Genomic DNA, 16,434 nt, shown 5'->3' with positions numbered 1-16,434 from the left:
AGGACAGTAATCTCCTTGAAGTGCATTGTCTGTTGTGTCTTATTGCTATTATGGAGTAGGATTTACACATTAAAAAGGAACACAATTAGCTTTCTGCATTTATGGGGTATTATAAGCCCAGTCGTGACATCACTGGCAGCCAATCAGAGCATTTCAGTCGTATGCAGAATCTAAAGTCCTTTCAGGAAAGAAAACACATTGGAGACATTATTCTGGTCTGTGTCTGATGTCTCTTGTTTCAGAAACCCCTTCAAGGGTGCAGAAGGCGATAACAATAAAAATGTCGGTTACTCACTAATGGACTCTGAAACTGGCTCTTGGATCTATGGCATAAACTACACAAGGAAATAAATAGAGAATGAACCAGAGATTTAATCTTCCGAATGTGATGTTTCCTGAAAATAAGGGGAGGCACAGGAATATTTTGATTATGTTTCTTTTTGCACCACAAACACGACAACTGGAAACTGAAACTCATCATTATGTTTTACAGACTAGAAAAGCTGTTTTAAGGGCATCTGATAGGTTTCTCAGTATCCACTGAATAACAGCATTTTGCAAATAGAGTATCTTCATGTTCACTCTTTTTCATCTGTTTAACCAAAACAAGTCAGAAGTGAACTATTTAAAACTGTAGATAAGAGCTCCATTCTCCCCTGTTTTGCATCTTGAGCAGTCATTTAGAAAGCAAGCGTGAGAAACTGCAAAATTTGAATTTTTTTTTACACTCATTTTGAGTGGGTGCTTGAGATCAAAACAGTAAATAATTAAGATCCTTATGTTGACAGACTCAGATATACTTAAGGCAGAGAAATGCTCCTACATGAAGCCAAATTTCACCAATGTAGTGATATCTCCTCATCCAGCACTGATTTTCCGCTTGTCACTTGTGCCTACATTCTTTGTGTAGCTTCTTCATCTGCAAAAAGCTGCAGAATTGAGCAATCTTGTTATACAGTTAAAATTACAAGTGGAAGGGAGGTGAAATTTAAGTTGGAACTTGAAGACATGGAAGACAAGAGGTGGTGGAAGCTGTGGAGAAGTTTCTTGCCCAAAAGGGGCACAGTTGTGTCGTCTGCTTGGAGTGACAGGGAGATAAGTGCTAAACAGGGCTTGAAAAGCAATGGTGTTTTGAACTAGATGTGAAATGAGTAGTGGGTCCTCATCAGCTGAAATAGAAACAACAGTAAATCTCTGTGTTTTTCTGGGTGGTGGAATAGATGAGCCGGTATGTGTAAAGAAAATGCAAATGGACCGAAATCAGGATTTGACTCATGACAAATCCAAAATGGGATGTATCTGACCTCCTTGTGATCAGTGTAAGACTATATTCTTAGATGTGCTTGATTTTCCACATTTACTTGATGGTCACAGGGAAAATTTCAGATTGCTATGTGTAAAACGGGAAGCACAAGAGCACCAGCCTCCTCTGTGACACAGAACTCTGCACTGTTTATGTACACAGACTTGGAAGAGACAGAACTCTCCCTTTGGAAAGCCAGGATAATGATTTAAGAGTAGGTACTTTGCCTACAAGCTGCAGCAAAGAAAAAGCCTTTGCTTTTTCCTTGTATATGCTTTGTTTAGTCTTAGCAGCCTAACCTTGGCCTGGCAAATCTCTTTGCTAGTGTGTAGAGAATGATGCAGATAGTGGCTCTGCGGTACCACATGGGATACAAAGTTCATTTGCTTTGTCCGTTTGCCCAGTGGGAAAGGGACAGGATTGGGCTACAGTGAGTTGCAGTGCTGCTTGACCTGGCAGTTACGCAGGTAAAGCTCTGTACCCCTCTCCTGTGCTGCTTTGTACCTCCATTCATCCCCCAACAAGTAGGATTTTTAAAAATCAGCCCTTGAGGGAATATTGCTATGTTCTGCTGCCACGTAGAGGCTGAGAAAGGGATTAGCAGTGAAAAAATGAAATTGCCCACCTTGCCGTGCAGGCAAATGAAGTTTAAAATAGATCTTATTCCATTATATTTGGATTTGCTTGCTTCCATGGTCTAAGTCAGAGAAGTAAGGAGTGCTTCTGTTTTCCATGAGTTGCTTTGCATTGGTATTTGCGTGATGTTTCAAAGATACTGTAGATTTTACAGGCTTTTAAATTTTTTTTTTTTGTGTGGGCTTTTTTTTTCTTGGCAGCTTTTGTATCTTGAGTATGAAATCAAATGGGCTACAGTGACTTGTCAAACTGGATGAGTTTGTCTGCGGGGAGGTAGGTGTGGAAAAGCTGCTTCTTTTAAGATTGCCAGAACTGGGAAATGGAAATGAGGGCGGTTATGAGTTTCCGTGTACATGTGCAAGTGTGTTTGTATTTTCATGTAGACCTACTACCTCGCTTCTCAATTTGCCTGTGTCAGCAAAATACTTCTGCCCCTTGCCGCAGGCTCTCCCTGCACCCTTCCCAATCCTCCTCCTCTTTCTCAGGGCCTCCCTCCTTCAGAGCAGAAATGCTGTTTAACCGAGGGCTGGGCACTTCTGAAACGTTACCCAGCGTGAGCTGGTCGTGTGAGCTGGTCGCGGCAGCTGTAGCCACAGGTGAAACCAACTGACTGCGCTGGGCACAAGCTGGGGACAGGCAAAAGGGCGTTAAGGCCGGTTCCCTCGTGTGTGTCTGGTGGCCGTCCTCTTGCCGTTGCCCTGTGGTGACTTTTGAATCGGAAACAGGGGGTCCCCAGGGGTCTGGCCGTTAAACCGCCAGCCTGGGCGTCCGGGTGGGGCACTTCATGGCATGGGGGATGGGGAGGGCCCTTTCCCTCTGGGGATAAAGTGATTTTTTTAAAGATGAGGTCTTTCCTGGGCCACAGGCTCCTGAAGGTGTGCAAGAGCCAGTGGACCTGGAGTGGTTGGGGACTGGAGGGACCCAGGGTGGTGACTTTCAGCTGCTTTTTGGTTAGTGGCCCTCAAAAATGGCACAGCTGAAGTGTGAGCGCAGAGAATTTAAACCAAAGAGATGTTTGTGCTTTCTTGGTCATTTTTTGCTGATGCACTTTGAAGGATTGGCTGCTGGATGAGAACCACACCTGGAAGACACTATACATTGTATGTATGTATATTTTGAGTTTGGGGGCTCAGTTTCGAAAGGCACAGCTTTTCCTTCCCGCTCCTGCTTAGCTGGAGAAGAAAAGAGGCCAAAGTGGAGGTGAGCCTCCCACGTAGAGAGAGAAAGTTGCTTGCCATCTGCTCTCCCAGTTGAATCCAGGAAAAACTGTTGCTGGATAAAACGTTTTCTAAGCAATTTGACCTTCACAATGCGCAGTTGTTGATGCCTGAATTTGTCCTGTATAATAAGTGTCATCAAACATGCTTGCTTTGCAAGTGCTTCGCTGTGCTGCAGCATAAATAAGGAAAAAAATACCTTCTTGTGTAATACCAATTCAATACAGATATCTTACTGGGGATATCTTACAGTAACAATAATCCTGTAAATTTGGTGAGTCCATAGCATCCATATAAGAGGAAATGAAGCAACACAATGATATCATCAATATTATTTCAAAGGTAGTTGAAATATGCATGCTTCTTTCACTATTTTCAAACATAATGTTAAAAACATTCATAAAATTAAATCTGGATTCCAATATTTGATAGTTTATGGAAGATATCCAGATTTAGTTGGAGACAGTTTCACTGGAACTGCATTCTTAACTGTCTTAAACTTAGAAATATGTGCATGTGTGGTGTGAATGCATGCGTTTTGTGGTTTTAACTGTAACAACAGGTGTGTGTGTGTATATATATATTCAATGGGTGACTACTATTCAGAAAATGTCTAGCTCTCTACTTGCTATAATTTTTCCAGTGCTCAGATTTTTAATGATGTTTTGCATTTCTGGGGAGAGATTGTTTATAAAAGAAAAGTTGACTTCTTTCTGAAGTATTTGAACAGAACACTTTTCTTAAACTTAAAAGGTAAACCCTGATAACAGACTGAGGGTTTTTTTTTCCTGCCTTTTGTGTTTTATGTTGTGGAATGACCTGCTTTACTAAAGCTTTTTGTGATTTAGGAAATGTTGATCTTTGTCCTAATGGCTGAAACAGACGGTTTTGAAATGCAGGAAGGTCCCAGGAGATGGCAGTCTACAATAAAACATTTCAAAATATTTCTTGGAAATGAGATGCATTTCTCAATTAAAATTGAGTTGTTATTTTGTAAAATGTTCATATTATTATTTCAGGGAAGTTTATCAAAGAACAAAATGATCAAATTTGTTTCTTTACTGACAACCTGCTTTAGTAGACAAGTTTGCATATCTTATCTTTTACACAGTGAACCACCACTGTATATTAACTGAACCACTAGATGATAAGATATAGCTTGCCTTGTTCAGCATCTTTATGTGCAATTCAGTAATAGGTTGTAATCTGCAATAGGTTGTAGTCTGCATTTGTGATTAGGATAGCTTCTGACTCAGTTTCTTTTATATTTTTACTGTAACAGTACACACAGTTTTTCTGTGTTGTCCTATATTGTGATTTAAACTCTGAGACTAACCTAATTTAACACATTTTTTTTTTATTAGTGTTCATACTGCTTAGGTATACATGGTGCCTCAATTTTAATAATTGTACTCTACTAAATAATTACATATTTTATTTTTTTTCATCAACATATCTGTTGAGATTAAGAAAACCTTGTGTGGTGGTTTAGCCCTAGTCACCACACAGTTTCTCGCTCTCCCTCTCCATCCTGAGCAGGATAGGGGAGAGAAAATTGGGAAGAAAGGAAAACTCCAGCTTTTGATTTTTCCAATTTTTTGAGAATATAGCATGATAGTAAAATATTTTAATTTTTTTTAGCATTTATTTATAGCTGTTGAGAATTGTTAGGATGAAAATAAACTTATCTTAGCAAAATTTCATCACATACTCTTCAGGAAAATAAGATTTCATTTTAAATAAAGGTATTTATGTACTTCAAGGGAATTGAAAGAGTTGAAAATGTCGTCTTTAAAGTTTCAAAGTTGGGTCTAATACTTGGAGCTAGCTTTTGCAAAGAAGTCCAGGGGACAGCATGTAAATTTCTTGTGAGTTTCCTTATTATTATCGGAGAGTGTTAAAAAGAATTTGCTTCCCTTGTGGGAACAATCTGTGGCCAACTCTGGAGGCTACTTCCACCATGCTAAGGACCTCTCATGTCCTGGTGCCAACTTTGAGCCCCTTTTTGAAGTCTGTCAGAGAACAGCACTTGTGACTGCAACGGAACCTCAAGAAAACAAGGTTATATGGGAACATCTGGAGGAACCAAATTACTTTGTGGTAGTTGAGGAGTTATAAAAAGCAGAAATTGTCTCAAAATGTCAAGTTCTGTTTATGATTTATTTTGCAGTAGCTGGTGTCCGTGAAGATGTCTTTTTGATCTGGAAGGAGTTGGAGGAAGCCAAGAGTACAGTGAGACAAGTTCAGAAAATTTTATCAGAGTCTGACCAGCCTGCTTCTCAGGATGGTATCATTTATGTTTCTTATATTAATGATCAGTATTTTATTTGTGAACAGTTTTGATTACATATCAATTTGGGGATGATTTTCTCAGAAATGTCGATATACAGGCAGCGCCTATACTTGGCATCTAAAATTAGGGCTGCTTAAAACTTTCCGTTACAAATCTCTGTTTCCGACTGCTTAAACTTGTTGAACTTTTAACAGTTCATGCTGAAACACACCATTTTTAGTTCACCAGTGACTAGGTTTAGAAATTGCCTAAATTTCAAGATATTGAAATTCATTTTTTGTGGTCTCTCCCTCTCTGCCTGGGCCAGTAAATCTTTAATTTTATGCTACACAGTGCTGGAGAAGTACGTCATCTCTCTCCCTATGCATTTTTAATGCTCTTTTAGTGTTTGCCTTCATATATAATCACTTCATAAATAAATTAAAAGAAATGAAATTACAGTGTGATTGATTTTGTCAGTCCTTCAGCGTTATTTGACTGTTGCCCATTGATGCAGTCTTTCTGTTTGCCTGCATTTCTTCCTGGTTTTGCCTTCCTGATCTGTTTAAAATGCTCTGCTGCAAAATGTAGTTTGTTCTGAAGGTTGCAATGTTCTGCAGGAGACAAAACAGAGAAAAAGAGACAGTTTTTCTGCTGACTATCCAGATAATGCACTAGTTACCTGAACTGAGACATGACTTTTTACAAAAAGCACGTGGAAGAAAGAAAACAACAGTTTTCTTTTTAAAATTACATGAGTGCATTTGTGACACTTGCCACACTGGCTGTTCTAAGGACGACAAGCAATTAGAAAACAAGTGTTTCCACATGAACAGGCTCCAACCCTGGGCCTGCCCTGATGCTGGCTGATCTCTGTGTGTGTTAAGGCAGTAGATGTCTCCATAGGTTTGTTTACAGGCTCGGTATCTCAATACTGTTGTCACTGTAGCTGTATCTAAACAGAGTAGACATTTATACCTCCTAGGTCCACCAAAATTAAAGTGTGACAAACCAATTTCACCCTGCTATGAGACTCCCTGCTGGGTTATTTGGTTTAGGTGTTGTTTATTGAGCTAGTGATGAGTGGATGTAGAGCCCTGTATCCTATTACCAGTATTCAGAGATGTGCAGTACTCAACCTTACGAAGGTCCTTAGAAAATTTCTAAGACAATATGACATAAAATGGTAAACATAAGAACAGCCATACTGGATCAGACAAAAAAAAAACCTGTTTCTTTCAGTATCAATTAAAAATGCTAGAAGGAGCGCATAGAACTAGAGAAAATGTGAAGACGAGATACAAGTGATTTGTGGCTTGGGATACATAGTGCAATATTTAGCCTATAAAAAAGGCACTATTGCAGAGAAACACAGTGAAATCTCTTCCAAAAACATTGTAGTTTGCCTTTTACTTTAAATGGCCTTCTCTGAAAAAGACTAGTGGCAACGTTAACCAATGTTCTCAACTGTATTTTCAATTATGTCTTCTGTTGTTTTCTTTTCTCAAATTTTTCTCCTTGAAGTTAGACATCTTATATAGGAATCTTTTCCACCATTTCGTAATTCAACCAGTATGAAGGTTGACTGCAGTCTTGTAGCTATTTATCTTCTTCACTTTCTGGCTTCTAATGGGTTTGTTCCAGTTACAAAGGAATTTGTTGCGAAGAATGTCTAATAAGAAAAAAAACCACAATCAAAGTAGGGAATATTAAAAATCAGTCAGAAAGATCTGCTCACTCCAACGCAGTCAGTGCAAGCAGAACAAGTTTGAAAATTTTGACTCCAGTATCATAGCCTGGTTTTGAAAACAGCTTATCCAAAATTAACCATGTTATACAGGAGATTTTTTTCCTTTTATTTTCTTTATTAGCAACGAAAGCTGATCACCCATTACAAAAGCATACGTCTGACAAATATTTGACTTCTGAGAAGTGGTTGCAGAAGTATGGCTTGAAAGCTCAGAAGCTCACACTGTACGATGCGCTTGCTGACTGTACTTTTCGCCATGCGAAGGGGATTGTTGACATAAAAACTAAACCAGAGGATGAATCTTCACAAACTGATGCTGTGAGTATTGTTCATTTTCCCTCTCATCTTGTGAGTTGTTTGGCTTTTCTTTTAAAGCTTGAAAACCCGACTGATAGATGAATTTATGATAAAGTTTATGGTCCATTGTTTTGCAGTTTTTGTTAAAATCAGCTTATTGGTGGAATGGGACAAAGATTGTTTCAAGGAGGTATCTGAAAATGACTTGTTTCAAGGACCCCTTCCTAGTCCACATATAATCTGCAAGGAAGAATCAGGATTGGCTTAAGCAGTGCCTTGATTTTCTATGTATTTGTGTGGGGAGGGCAAAGGTTGCTTGTCATCTTTATTCTTCCTTAGAAGAAGTGTTGATCTCAGCTGCTTCAGTGTTTGCAGGTCCTGAAGCAATTTTGGATTAATTTGTCTTCTATTTGTTTTTCTCAAGCTCTACCACTACACTGGTAAGCTTTGTTCTTGCTGGCTACAAGAATAAAAGCAGTTTCTATTGACTTTTGCTAGGAGCAAATTCTGTGACAGCCCTATCCCATGTCTATTTCTGCACCTGTTCATGCGCAACAAGGATGTACCTTTGAAGTTTGTTTGCCAAATATTAAAGGCACAGCAAAATAATGTGTTCTTGAACATGAAACCTTTTTTCTTGGCTGCAGGAGACAATGAGGAAGGTAATTAATGCAAAATACTGTGACAAGTTTCTACATACCTTATGGAAAGATGAATCTGTAGTTCACATATATGTTAGTACAGAAAAGTATAAGCAGTATGAAGAGAAAATGAGGACAGCTCTGAAACAAGTGGAAGGAAGGTTAGTGTTCTGTCACATAAAATCAGTTTGTATTATTTTACTTTGGTGTTGAAATGTTTGACATTTACTGTCATAATAAGCTGAAGCAGTTGGTAAACCGCCAGTAGCAGTACTAAGCCAGAAATCCATTTTAGATCAGAATCTTTTGTGTTGGATTTCTTAGTAGCCGTGTAAGAAAACCGATGAACAGTTTTATCTTTTGTTCTCCTTCTGGAACACAAATGTCAAAAGTCAGTCTGCACATAATTGAAATACTGCTGAATGGGCCAAAAAGCATCGGGACATGAGGTGGGAGAAAACTTCTAGAATAATCAATAAAACTTGGTAAACATTCATTCTGTGTACCTAGGATCCCTTATGATACCTCCAACACCAAGTAGCACAGTCTGGCTTGTGCCCATAACTGATAGTGCTTGTCTGCCCTTTTTTGCAATTTTGTGTTCAAGGCAAGTTTGAACAGTCAGGATCAGAGTCAGGGGATGAGCTATTAAGTAATGCATGTGATCAGAAGTTCAGTGCTCAAGCTAGCTCCCTAGATTCCTTTTCTCCAGCCATATAGGTACACTCTTAGATTTTGTAGGACAGCTACAAAAAAACTAGGCAATCTGAGGATCTGATTCATCTGTCCTAAAGATGCCCTAAAGTAAATTGGCTTTTATATGTACATTAGGAGAAGAAGGAAGCTTTAAAAATGGATGTTGTAGAACCAAGAGAAAGAATAAATGTTGCCCTCTGGTTTGTAAGTTAGGACAATGAGATGTCTCACTGAAAACAGCAGGGTGTGAATGTTCATTTTATTGTTGCTTCCTTAACAGAAGTATAACAGTCTGATTACATTTAGCAGGGTCAAACAGAGTTTTGTTACTTCTTTTAGTTTATCTTCATTTTGCTGCATTTAGGATAACATTAACATACTGTGAAAGGAAAATTTGAGGTAAAGGGTTTTGGTGAGTACATATTTTTTTTGACATCCAAGCCAAGATTACGGATTTGCTGTTTTCAGTGATTCATCTCATTGTTAAAATGTCTTGGCAGACCTCATCAAACGCTTTGGGGGAAATAATAGCAAAATAGCTACCAGTAGCAAATGTAATAGGATGCTTTAAGTTTCCATGATATCATTTTTTTAAACCTCTGTGGAGATGAGTAATGTTTTTCCCAGGGCCATTATATTCCGTCTGTTAGATGTCTCTGTTTCAGAGTAGACAAGTACTTTATGACTCTCGAGGGAAATCAGATTTGGACTTGCTGCAGCCATTACTGAGGAAATGTTCTTGTACACAGCAGTATGTATGCACGTATTTAACTAGCAGGCATGCTTCAGTCTTGTTTAAAATGTAAAAGTAAGTCTGTATTTAAGACTCAAGGTCAGCGAAGCATTGAAGCATCTGTGTTATATTAAGACTCTTCAAAGTGCTCAAGTTCCTTGCAGCGTAAGTTCTCAAGTGGATTCCTGGAACGAGAGGCATGTTAGCATATGCTTAAATGATTTCCTGAGTTCAGTCTGGAGAACAGTTACAGGGGCAATAGTTATAATTACTTCCACATGAGATTTCCCAGCTCAAACTACCTGATGATTCACTTGTATAAAGGTGCTATGTTGCTTTGTCTGTTTTGTCTGTCTCTAGATTCCTACTGAAATTAGAAAATAAAAGTGCCTTGTGTGGTTATGTAGCGGCAGAGGGTTGGTTCCTCAAGGCCAATATACAGCTTCTGACAGTGACTAGTAACAGGTGCTTAGGGAAAGAGAATAAGCGGTACAGTAGGGATAAAAAAGGTTCTTCATGTTAGATTCTGATACACAAAGCTCCAAAGATCTTATAGACTAGATTTTGATTTTTTTTTTTCTTCCTCCTCTAGGATTAAGTGGCTTCAACAAGGAAGCAGAGGGCTCTTTGGGAATGTGTTTGAAGATGATGTCTATATTCTTATTGACACATCTCAGTCTATGAAGGACAAGCTGCCACTGGTGAAGAAGAAAATATCTCAGCTCATACAGGTATGACAAAGGGGTGATTCTGAAGACTGAGGAGCATTTTAGAGTAGGCTGATATTTTCTGGATGATTGTTACTTTATTTCTGTTAATGATTGTTTAAAAACAGCAGCTTTATAAAAATATTTTGATTTTTCTTGGTGTGCTCATTTCTGAGTTGAAAAAAATCTGGAGAAAATGTTAAAAATTAAAAAGACTTTAGTAGTTCCTCTTTCCCTCAAGCCACCTCCCTCCTAAAAAAAAAAAGCAAAAAAAAAAGCTATGCAATGAAACACCTTTTGGCATTTTCATTTTTATTTTTAAGCAATGTCATCCAGTTCCACTGGCATGTTGTGATTTGCAATGTGTATTCTAGATTCACTTTCATACTTTTACAATAGAGGGTGTAGAATGTTTTGAACTTGCTTGCATCTTACAGTGACTCAGAACTTTGCAAAGGGACTTGTAAAGTGCAGAAGTACCTCAGAAGCAGTGAGTACTGGGATCACACCAAAGAGAGGATTTATCTCACCCGGTTTTAGAAATCTACAATGATGTCACCTAAGCTTACATTAATATCTGAGAGAAACAGGCACTGTTAAAATATTATTACTCTTAACTTTTTTAGACCTGAGAGGAGTAAATGACACATAAGAAGTCTAGCAGTCTGGCATTGATAGCAATCATTAGTAGGGCTAGAAAATGTAAAGCTATAACACAGAGGTTTTTGAGCTAAGTGCACAAGTGATAGGACATAGCATGATGTGGTCCTTTAGGCAGGTCAGCACTAGAAAATGATTAAATACTGTGCCAGAAAGTTTCACAGGCAGCTGCACAGAAATGGTGATGAAAGGAAGGCAAAGATTCCAGGCTCTGAAAGTTTGTACTAGCTTACAGAAATCTTTTCATCTTTATAACTTCTGTCCAAAAGCAACTTCAGCAAATTCTTAACTTAATTCTCTCTTGCTATCCTAGTTCCCTTTGCCAGTGCTGTACATTTGATTCTTCTTCTCCTCCTCTTAATGATATCTTTGTTTCTGATTTAAATTTCCTTTGGTAAGCGATCATAACCTCTTCCTTATACCACTGTTCATATTCAGTTTCATTTCTCTCTTTCTTGCCCTCCTAGACATTTGCTGTTCAAGTAGTTTGAAAAATATGAGTAAATGGAGACTTACATTGAGAAGTTCAAGTAATCTTAATAATTGCAGGCAATAATTGTCTCTGTCTCTGTATGTCTCTTGTCACAGTTCAACCCTGATCGGGACCAGACTATGCAGTCTCTCTCTCACTCCCCCCACCCTCCAAGAGAATAGGGGGAGATAATATAAGAAAAATGGCTTGAGGTTTGAGATAAGGACAGGGAGAAAATCCTTAAAGTCACCGTTACGGGCAAAACAGACTCAACTTGGGGAAAAATATTCATTTATTACTAAAACTAGCAGGAGAATGAGACAGGGAACAAGATAACCTCCCCCCACCCCTCATTCTTCCCAAGCTTAACATTATCTCTACCACTTTCCCCCCCCGCCCCCGAGCGGCACAGGGGGGAAGAGGGAATGGGGGTTGCGGTCAGTTCATCACGTGTTGTTTTACACCACTGCGTCATGGTCGGGGGAAGAACTCCTCACATTCCTCCCCTGCTCCGTCGTGGGGTCCCACCCATATGCCACAGTCCTTCATGAAACTGTTCCGGTGTAGGTCATCTCTTCCACGGGGTGCAGTCTCTCCAGAACTGCTGCCTCAGCGGACCCTCCACGGGCCACAGCCACCTTCAGGCATCCACCTCCCCTGATGTGGGGTCCTTCATGGGCTCCAGGTGGATCTCTGCTCCTCTGTGGGCCTCCATGGGCTGCAGGGGGACAACCTGCTCCACCATGGTCGTCACCACAGGCTGCAGGGGAATCTTGGCCAGGAGCCGCATTACTCCTCCCCCTCACTCTGAACTGACCTTGGCGTCTGCAGCCGTTCCTCTCACAAGAAAAGTTCTTCACAACAGGCTGGCAGATGCCTCTCAGAATCTCTTCACATCATCCATCTCATCTCCTCTCCACTTCTTGCAGCCAGGCCGGGCCGAGTTGGGCCCAGTCGGCTGCCTGGCGAGAGGCCAGAGGGTGAGGCCTGCAAGGTCCATGAAGCTCACGCCTCCCCCTCTGCGCCTCTGCCCCCACTCAGCTTCTTCACATCTTCTCTTCTCTTTTTTTTTTTAATGTTTTCCCCTTCTTAAATACGTTATCGCAGAGGCGTTACCACAGAACATTCTGTACCAATTGGCTCGACCTTGGCCAGCAGCGGGTCCGCCCTAGGCCTGGCCGAGTCCCCTGAACAAAGGGGAGCAACTTCTAGCAGTTTCCCACAGAAGCTACCATCTTAGCCCCCCCCCCCCCACTAAACAAAACCAGAACATCTCTGTATACTGTAGCTGAATATTATCATAATTTATTGTAACCATATAATCAACTACGTATTAATTAAAACAACTCCAACTAGTCAGTATTTCAGGATACAACTATTTTTTCTTTTAACACTGAGTAAAATTCAGATGCTGTCTTTTGCAGGAACAGTTGAGACACAAAAAGAGATTTAACTTTGTGAAATTTAGTGCCCAAGCAGTGGCGTGGCAAGAGAAACTTGCTGAAGTTAATGAGGAAAATTTGCAAGATGCTTGGCTTTGGATAAAAGGGCTTCAGGTAACGTGGCAACTAATTATTACAAAGCGTGTTTGTATGAAGTTGTATTTGTGTCTTCTCTTTCTGTATGGCTGGAGTATTTTTGGATTGACTAAGTATTTTACTTGAGTACGCTCAAAATATAGATGATGTACAGACTTTAGTAGATCCAAGTACATCGTATTATCCATCAGGTATAATCTTAAACAGTGGACCTGTTTGTAAGATCATATTAATTCAACTTGCAGCCTGCTATGTTTAGTAGCCACAATGCAAACATTGGCCAGTTTGATTTCTGCAGGAACCATAACAGTGCTCAGATCCTGTGTCTAAATTTGTCATTCTTGCTGCAGGGCTGCTGCATGGATGAGGGCTGTCAGTGGCTGACAGAGCTTCACGGGAAACTGGTGCAGCGAGCTGGAGGAGCATTTCTAGTTCCTTTTGGTGCATAGGAACTTTAGCCTTTATAGGAATATGAGAGCAACCTTACTCAGATCAAACATCTGTCTATCTGCCCAATATTCTTTCTCTGACAGTGGCTAAAATCTGAGTATTTTTCCCTGAAACAGGGTAGAAATGCTTGTACTCAGCCACAGTCAGCCACCAGATTGTAACTGTCAGCAGCTTTAGGACCAGTTAATGTGTCAAACATGGATAGCAATGTTATGAACACAGAACTGAAAATCAGTCATACAACAGTACAGATATATCCCATGTTATGTTTTCTAACACAGAAAACATGTTTATATAATAAAAATCCTCAGCATTATGACAGCTCTTCCTCAGATTTAATCAGGAAATTCCTGGGGGTGAGGGACTCAGGGAACGTACATAATACCTCTGAGACTACAAAGCAAGACAAATAACTTTGTATTCTCAGAAAATACTAACAGATAAACACATGGAGAAAAGACAGTATTAGTGTGTCCTCACTGAGTAGTTGGTGAATACTTACAACTGAGGTTAGTATACTTAACTTTACTGCCTTCCTTGAGACTTGAAAAGTTGGCTCTGTTTAAGTCATGCATGTGGTACAGCATCATGCAAGTTCAATAATACTTGAAGCTACTATAATTTGATACTATCTTATGTATGCATTTGGGAATGGCCTTTTTTATAATTATTGATAAAGTTGTGAATTGTTGATTACAAATTTCCTTCTGAGTTCAGATCTAGATGTCTGAAATGGTACACGGAATGGTACAAGAACAGTCTAGCTTTTTTGGGGGATGACATCTGCTGCTGACCTTTTAGTCTGTTTAAAGCAGTAAGTCTGAGATCAGAAAGCTGGCTTTACAGTGAAGCTGAAATGAACAGAAGATTGCTCTGGAATACTAATCAGAGTAGATCCTTTGATCTCATTTTATACACTTTGGTTCCAGAATGTTGAATAAGGAAGCTGAGCTATAAAAATTAACTAACTGTTCCTTAAAAATCCTGCAGAGGTGGTAACATTTAAAATTTTGGGGGTGATTATGCCATGTAGTTGAAGCATGTCAACTTTGTTTAAACACTGATAAAAAGTGTTTATTTGTAACAGTAGCAACTGAGAAATCTAAATTTAACAGCTTTTACCATAAGGTCCATAATTATTTCCCTCACATCATCAGCATTCACAGCATGTTCCCATGATATAGTGGAAGATGTTGTTTTGTTTCAAATCAGATCAGAACCATGTACCATTGTTGAAAAGAGCCAGGATGGCCAATTTACACATAATAATGAATGATGTGTGCCTAAAGCTTTATAATACTTACTGAAATATTAGATACATTTTAACACACACACACAAAAAGGCTGAGGCTAGTTATTTCTTATGAGTGGGTACTGGTAAGGATTGTTTGTGAGTTAGAAGGTAGGATTATAAAGTATCTGAGCTATCTTGTTGCCTGGCCCATATGTTCTTACACAGCCATGCAGAGTCACTCTCAGAGTGTACCTCCTATTCCATTTCACCTGATTTACTTACTTTGCCCTTTGTAATAGAACTATTTGCTGGAGGGATGAACTGGAAGAAGTTTTAACACAATTAATAGGACTGAAGAAATAATGCTGTCTCTTAACATATTTTTGCATGTATGGATCAACGTTAGTGATTTATATTTGTCTTCTGTAATGCATTATATATGTAGAACCTGAGTCTCTTCTCACTTACACCACTACAATCCTCACTGCCCTCCAGAGCAGTACTCAGGTGTTATACGAGCATAAAAGAGTGTCATATCTTTTCAGGGATTTTGCTTTGGCCCTGTTAAAAGACTAAGACTAAGACTTGACAAAACACTTTTCCAGGCTGATAAAACCTTACTTTTCCCTTAAATTTGAGAATCTTTGTACACTGAATGGTTGAAAGGTGGAAATCTGAAGATGTAAACTGTAGTTTTTAGGTTCCTATAAGCTGTGAAATGTATTTCAGTGAGTTTAGAGTTGCATTTAGTCTAAAAAGAAAAAAGACAGATCATGATCACTAAGTATGTGAATAACACAGGGAAAGTGCTAGTATTACAAATTATTTTTTGGGGGGAAATATGCTCTACTGTGCATATTTTGTTGTTATGACTAACTTTTGTGCTAAAAAATAAGTGGTGTTTACATTGATGTGCTGAGAGGGTAGGTGGGAGATAGTTTGGAAAAAATATTGTTCAGATAACCAGGAAGTCCTTTATCTATTTTTGAGAAATAAACTTTTGCAAAGCTTTTGTGGAGCTTTTGAATTATTTGGTTAAGTATGTATTTCAAGGGAGCGTGATGAGCTGGCAGTGAGGAGCAGCAATGGGAAAATATAATAGAACATATCTTTTATCTTACATCTTCCTGTCTGTTTATAGTCTTTTAGTGGTTGCTTTTGCTTCTACAGCTCAGATTTCTGTTGCCAGCATTTTGCTTATGTGTGTTTGCATAAATGCTGAATACCAATTTGGTACCAATTCATGCTACTTTGACACTTGCTTTGATTTTTCTAGCTATTTGACATAAATATTTTCACCATTTTATTACTCATTTCAGTTCTGTAATATCCCTTGAATCAGTACACCGACATTTTGAATTTAAGAACAGAGGCAAAGAACTGTTAGTATTTATAGCTGTTTCTTTGTCTTTTTCTTTTTGCTTTCTTAGGTTGAAAGTTCCACAAATACACTCAAAGCTCTCCAGATTGCTCTTGCTGATGCTGACACTCAGGCTATTTATCTCTTGACTGATGGGAGACCTGACCAGGTATTTCTGAAATGAGAAAACAGACAATGCTGTAGTGGGGTATCAGAAGGCTGAAGAATGAATATCATGAATATCAAGATGAATATCATACCTGGACAGCTGAGTCTCTTGCACGTTGCCATAATACTGAAAAATTGTATCTGAGAAATGTACTGTTCATGAAGGGGTTTTGATTAGAACTCTCTGCCCACAGTCCAGTCTTCGGTGCATTATAATTCATGACATTTCTCATGAGTTGTTTTAACGATCTGTTAATGGATTAAACATTAAAGCTATATTTTAGTATCAAGGTTAGGGTT

General features: G+C 39.1%; 1 protein-coding gene across 1 annotated transcript in view; it reads left to right on the top strand.

Moving 5' to 3' along the window:
• VWA3B (von Willebrand factor A domain containing 3B) overlaps nucleotides 1-16,434 on the top strand; it is a 62,265-nt gene that overhangs the window by 13,701 nt on the left and 32,130 nt on the right. Inside the window, exons 7-12 of the mRNA XM_086754572.1 lie at nucleotides 5,327-5,443; nucleotides 7,300-7,496; nucleotides 8,123-8,277; nucleotides 10,138-10,276; nucleotides 12,809-12,940; nucleotides 16,037-16,135. Coding sequence (XP_086610698.1) covers nucleotides 5,327-5,443; nucleotides 7,300-7,496; nucleotides 8,123-8,277; nucleotides 10,138-10,276; nucleotides 12,809-12,940; nucleotides 16,037-16,135 — 839 coding nt within the window. The remainder of the gene's footprint in view (nucleotides 1-5,326; nucleotides 5,444-7,299; nucleotides 7,497-8,122; nucleotides 8,278-10,137; nucleotides 10,277-12,808; nucleotides 12,941-16,036; nucleotides 16,136-16,434) is intronic.

The sequence above is a fragment of the Chlamydotis macqueenii genome, chromosome 1 (assembly GCF_036417535.1).
Source record: "Chlamydotis macqueenii isolate bChlMac1 chromosome 1, bChlMac1.mat, whole genome shotgun sequence".
Classification (NCBI taxonomy): domain Eukaryota; kingdom Metazoa; phylum Chordata; class Aves; order Otidiformes; family Otididae; genus Chlamydotis; species Chlamydotis macqueenii.
The sequence above is the reverse complement of the archived record's forward strand: the minus strand, read 5'-3'. Positions and strand labels throughout refer to the sequence as shown.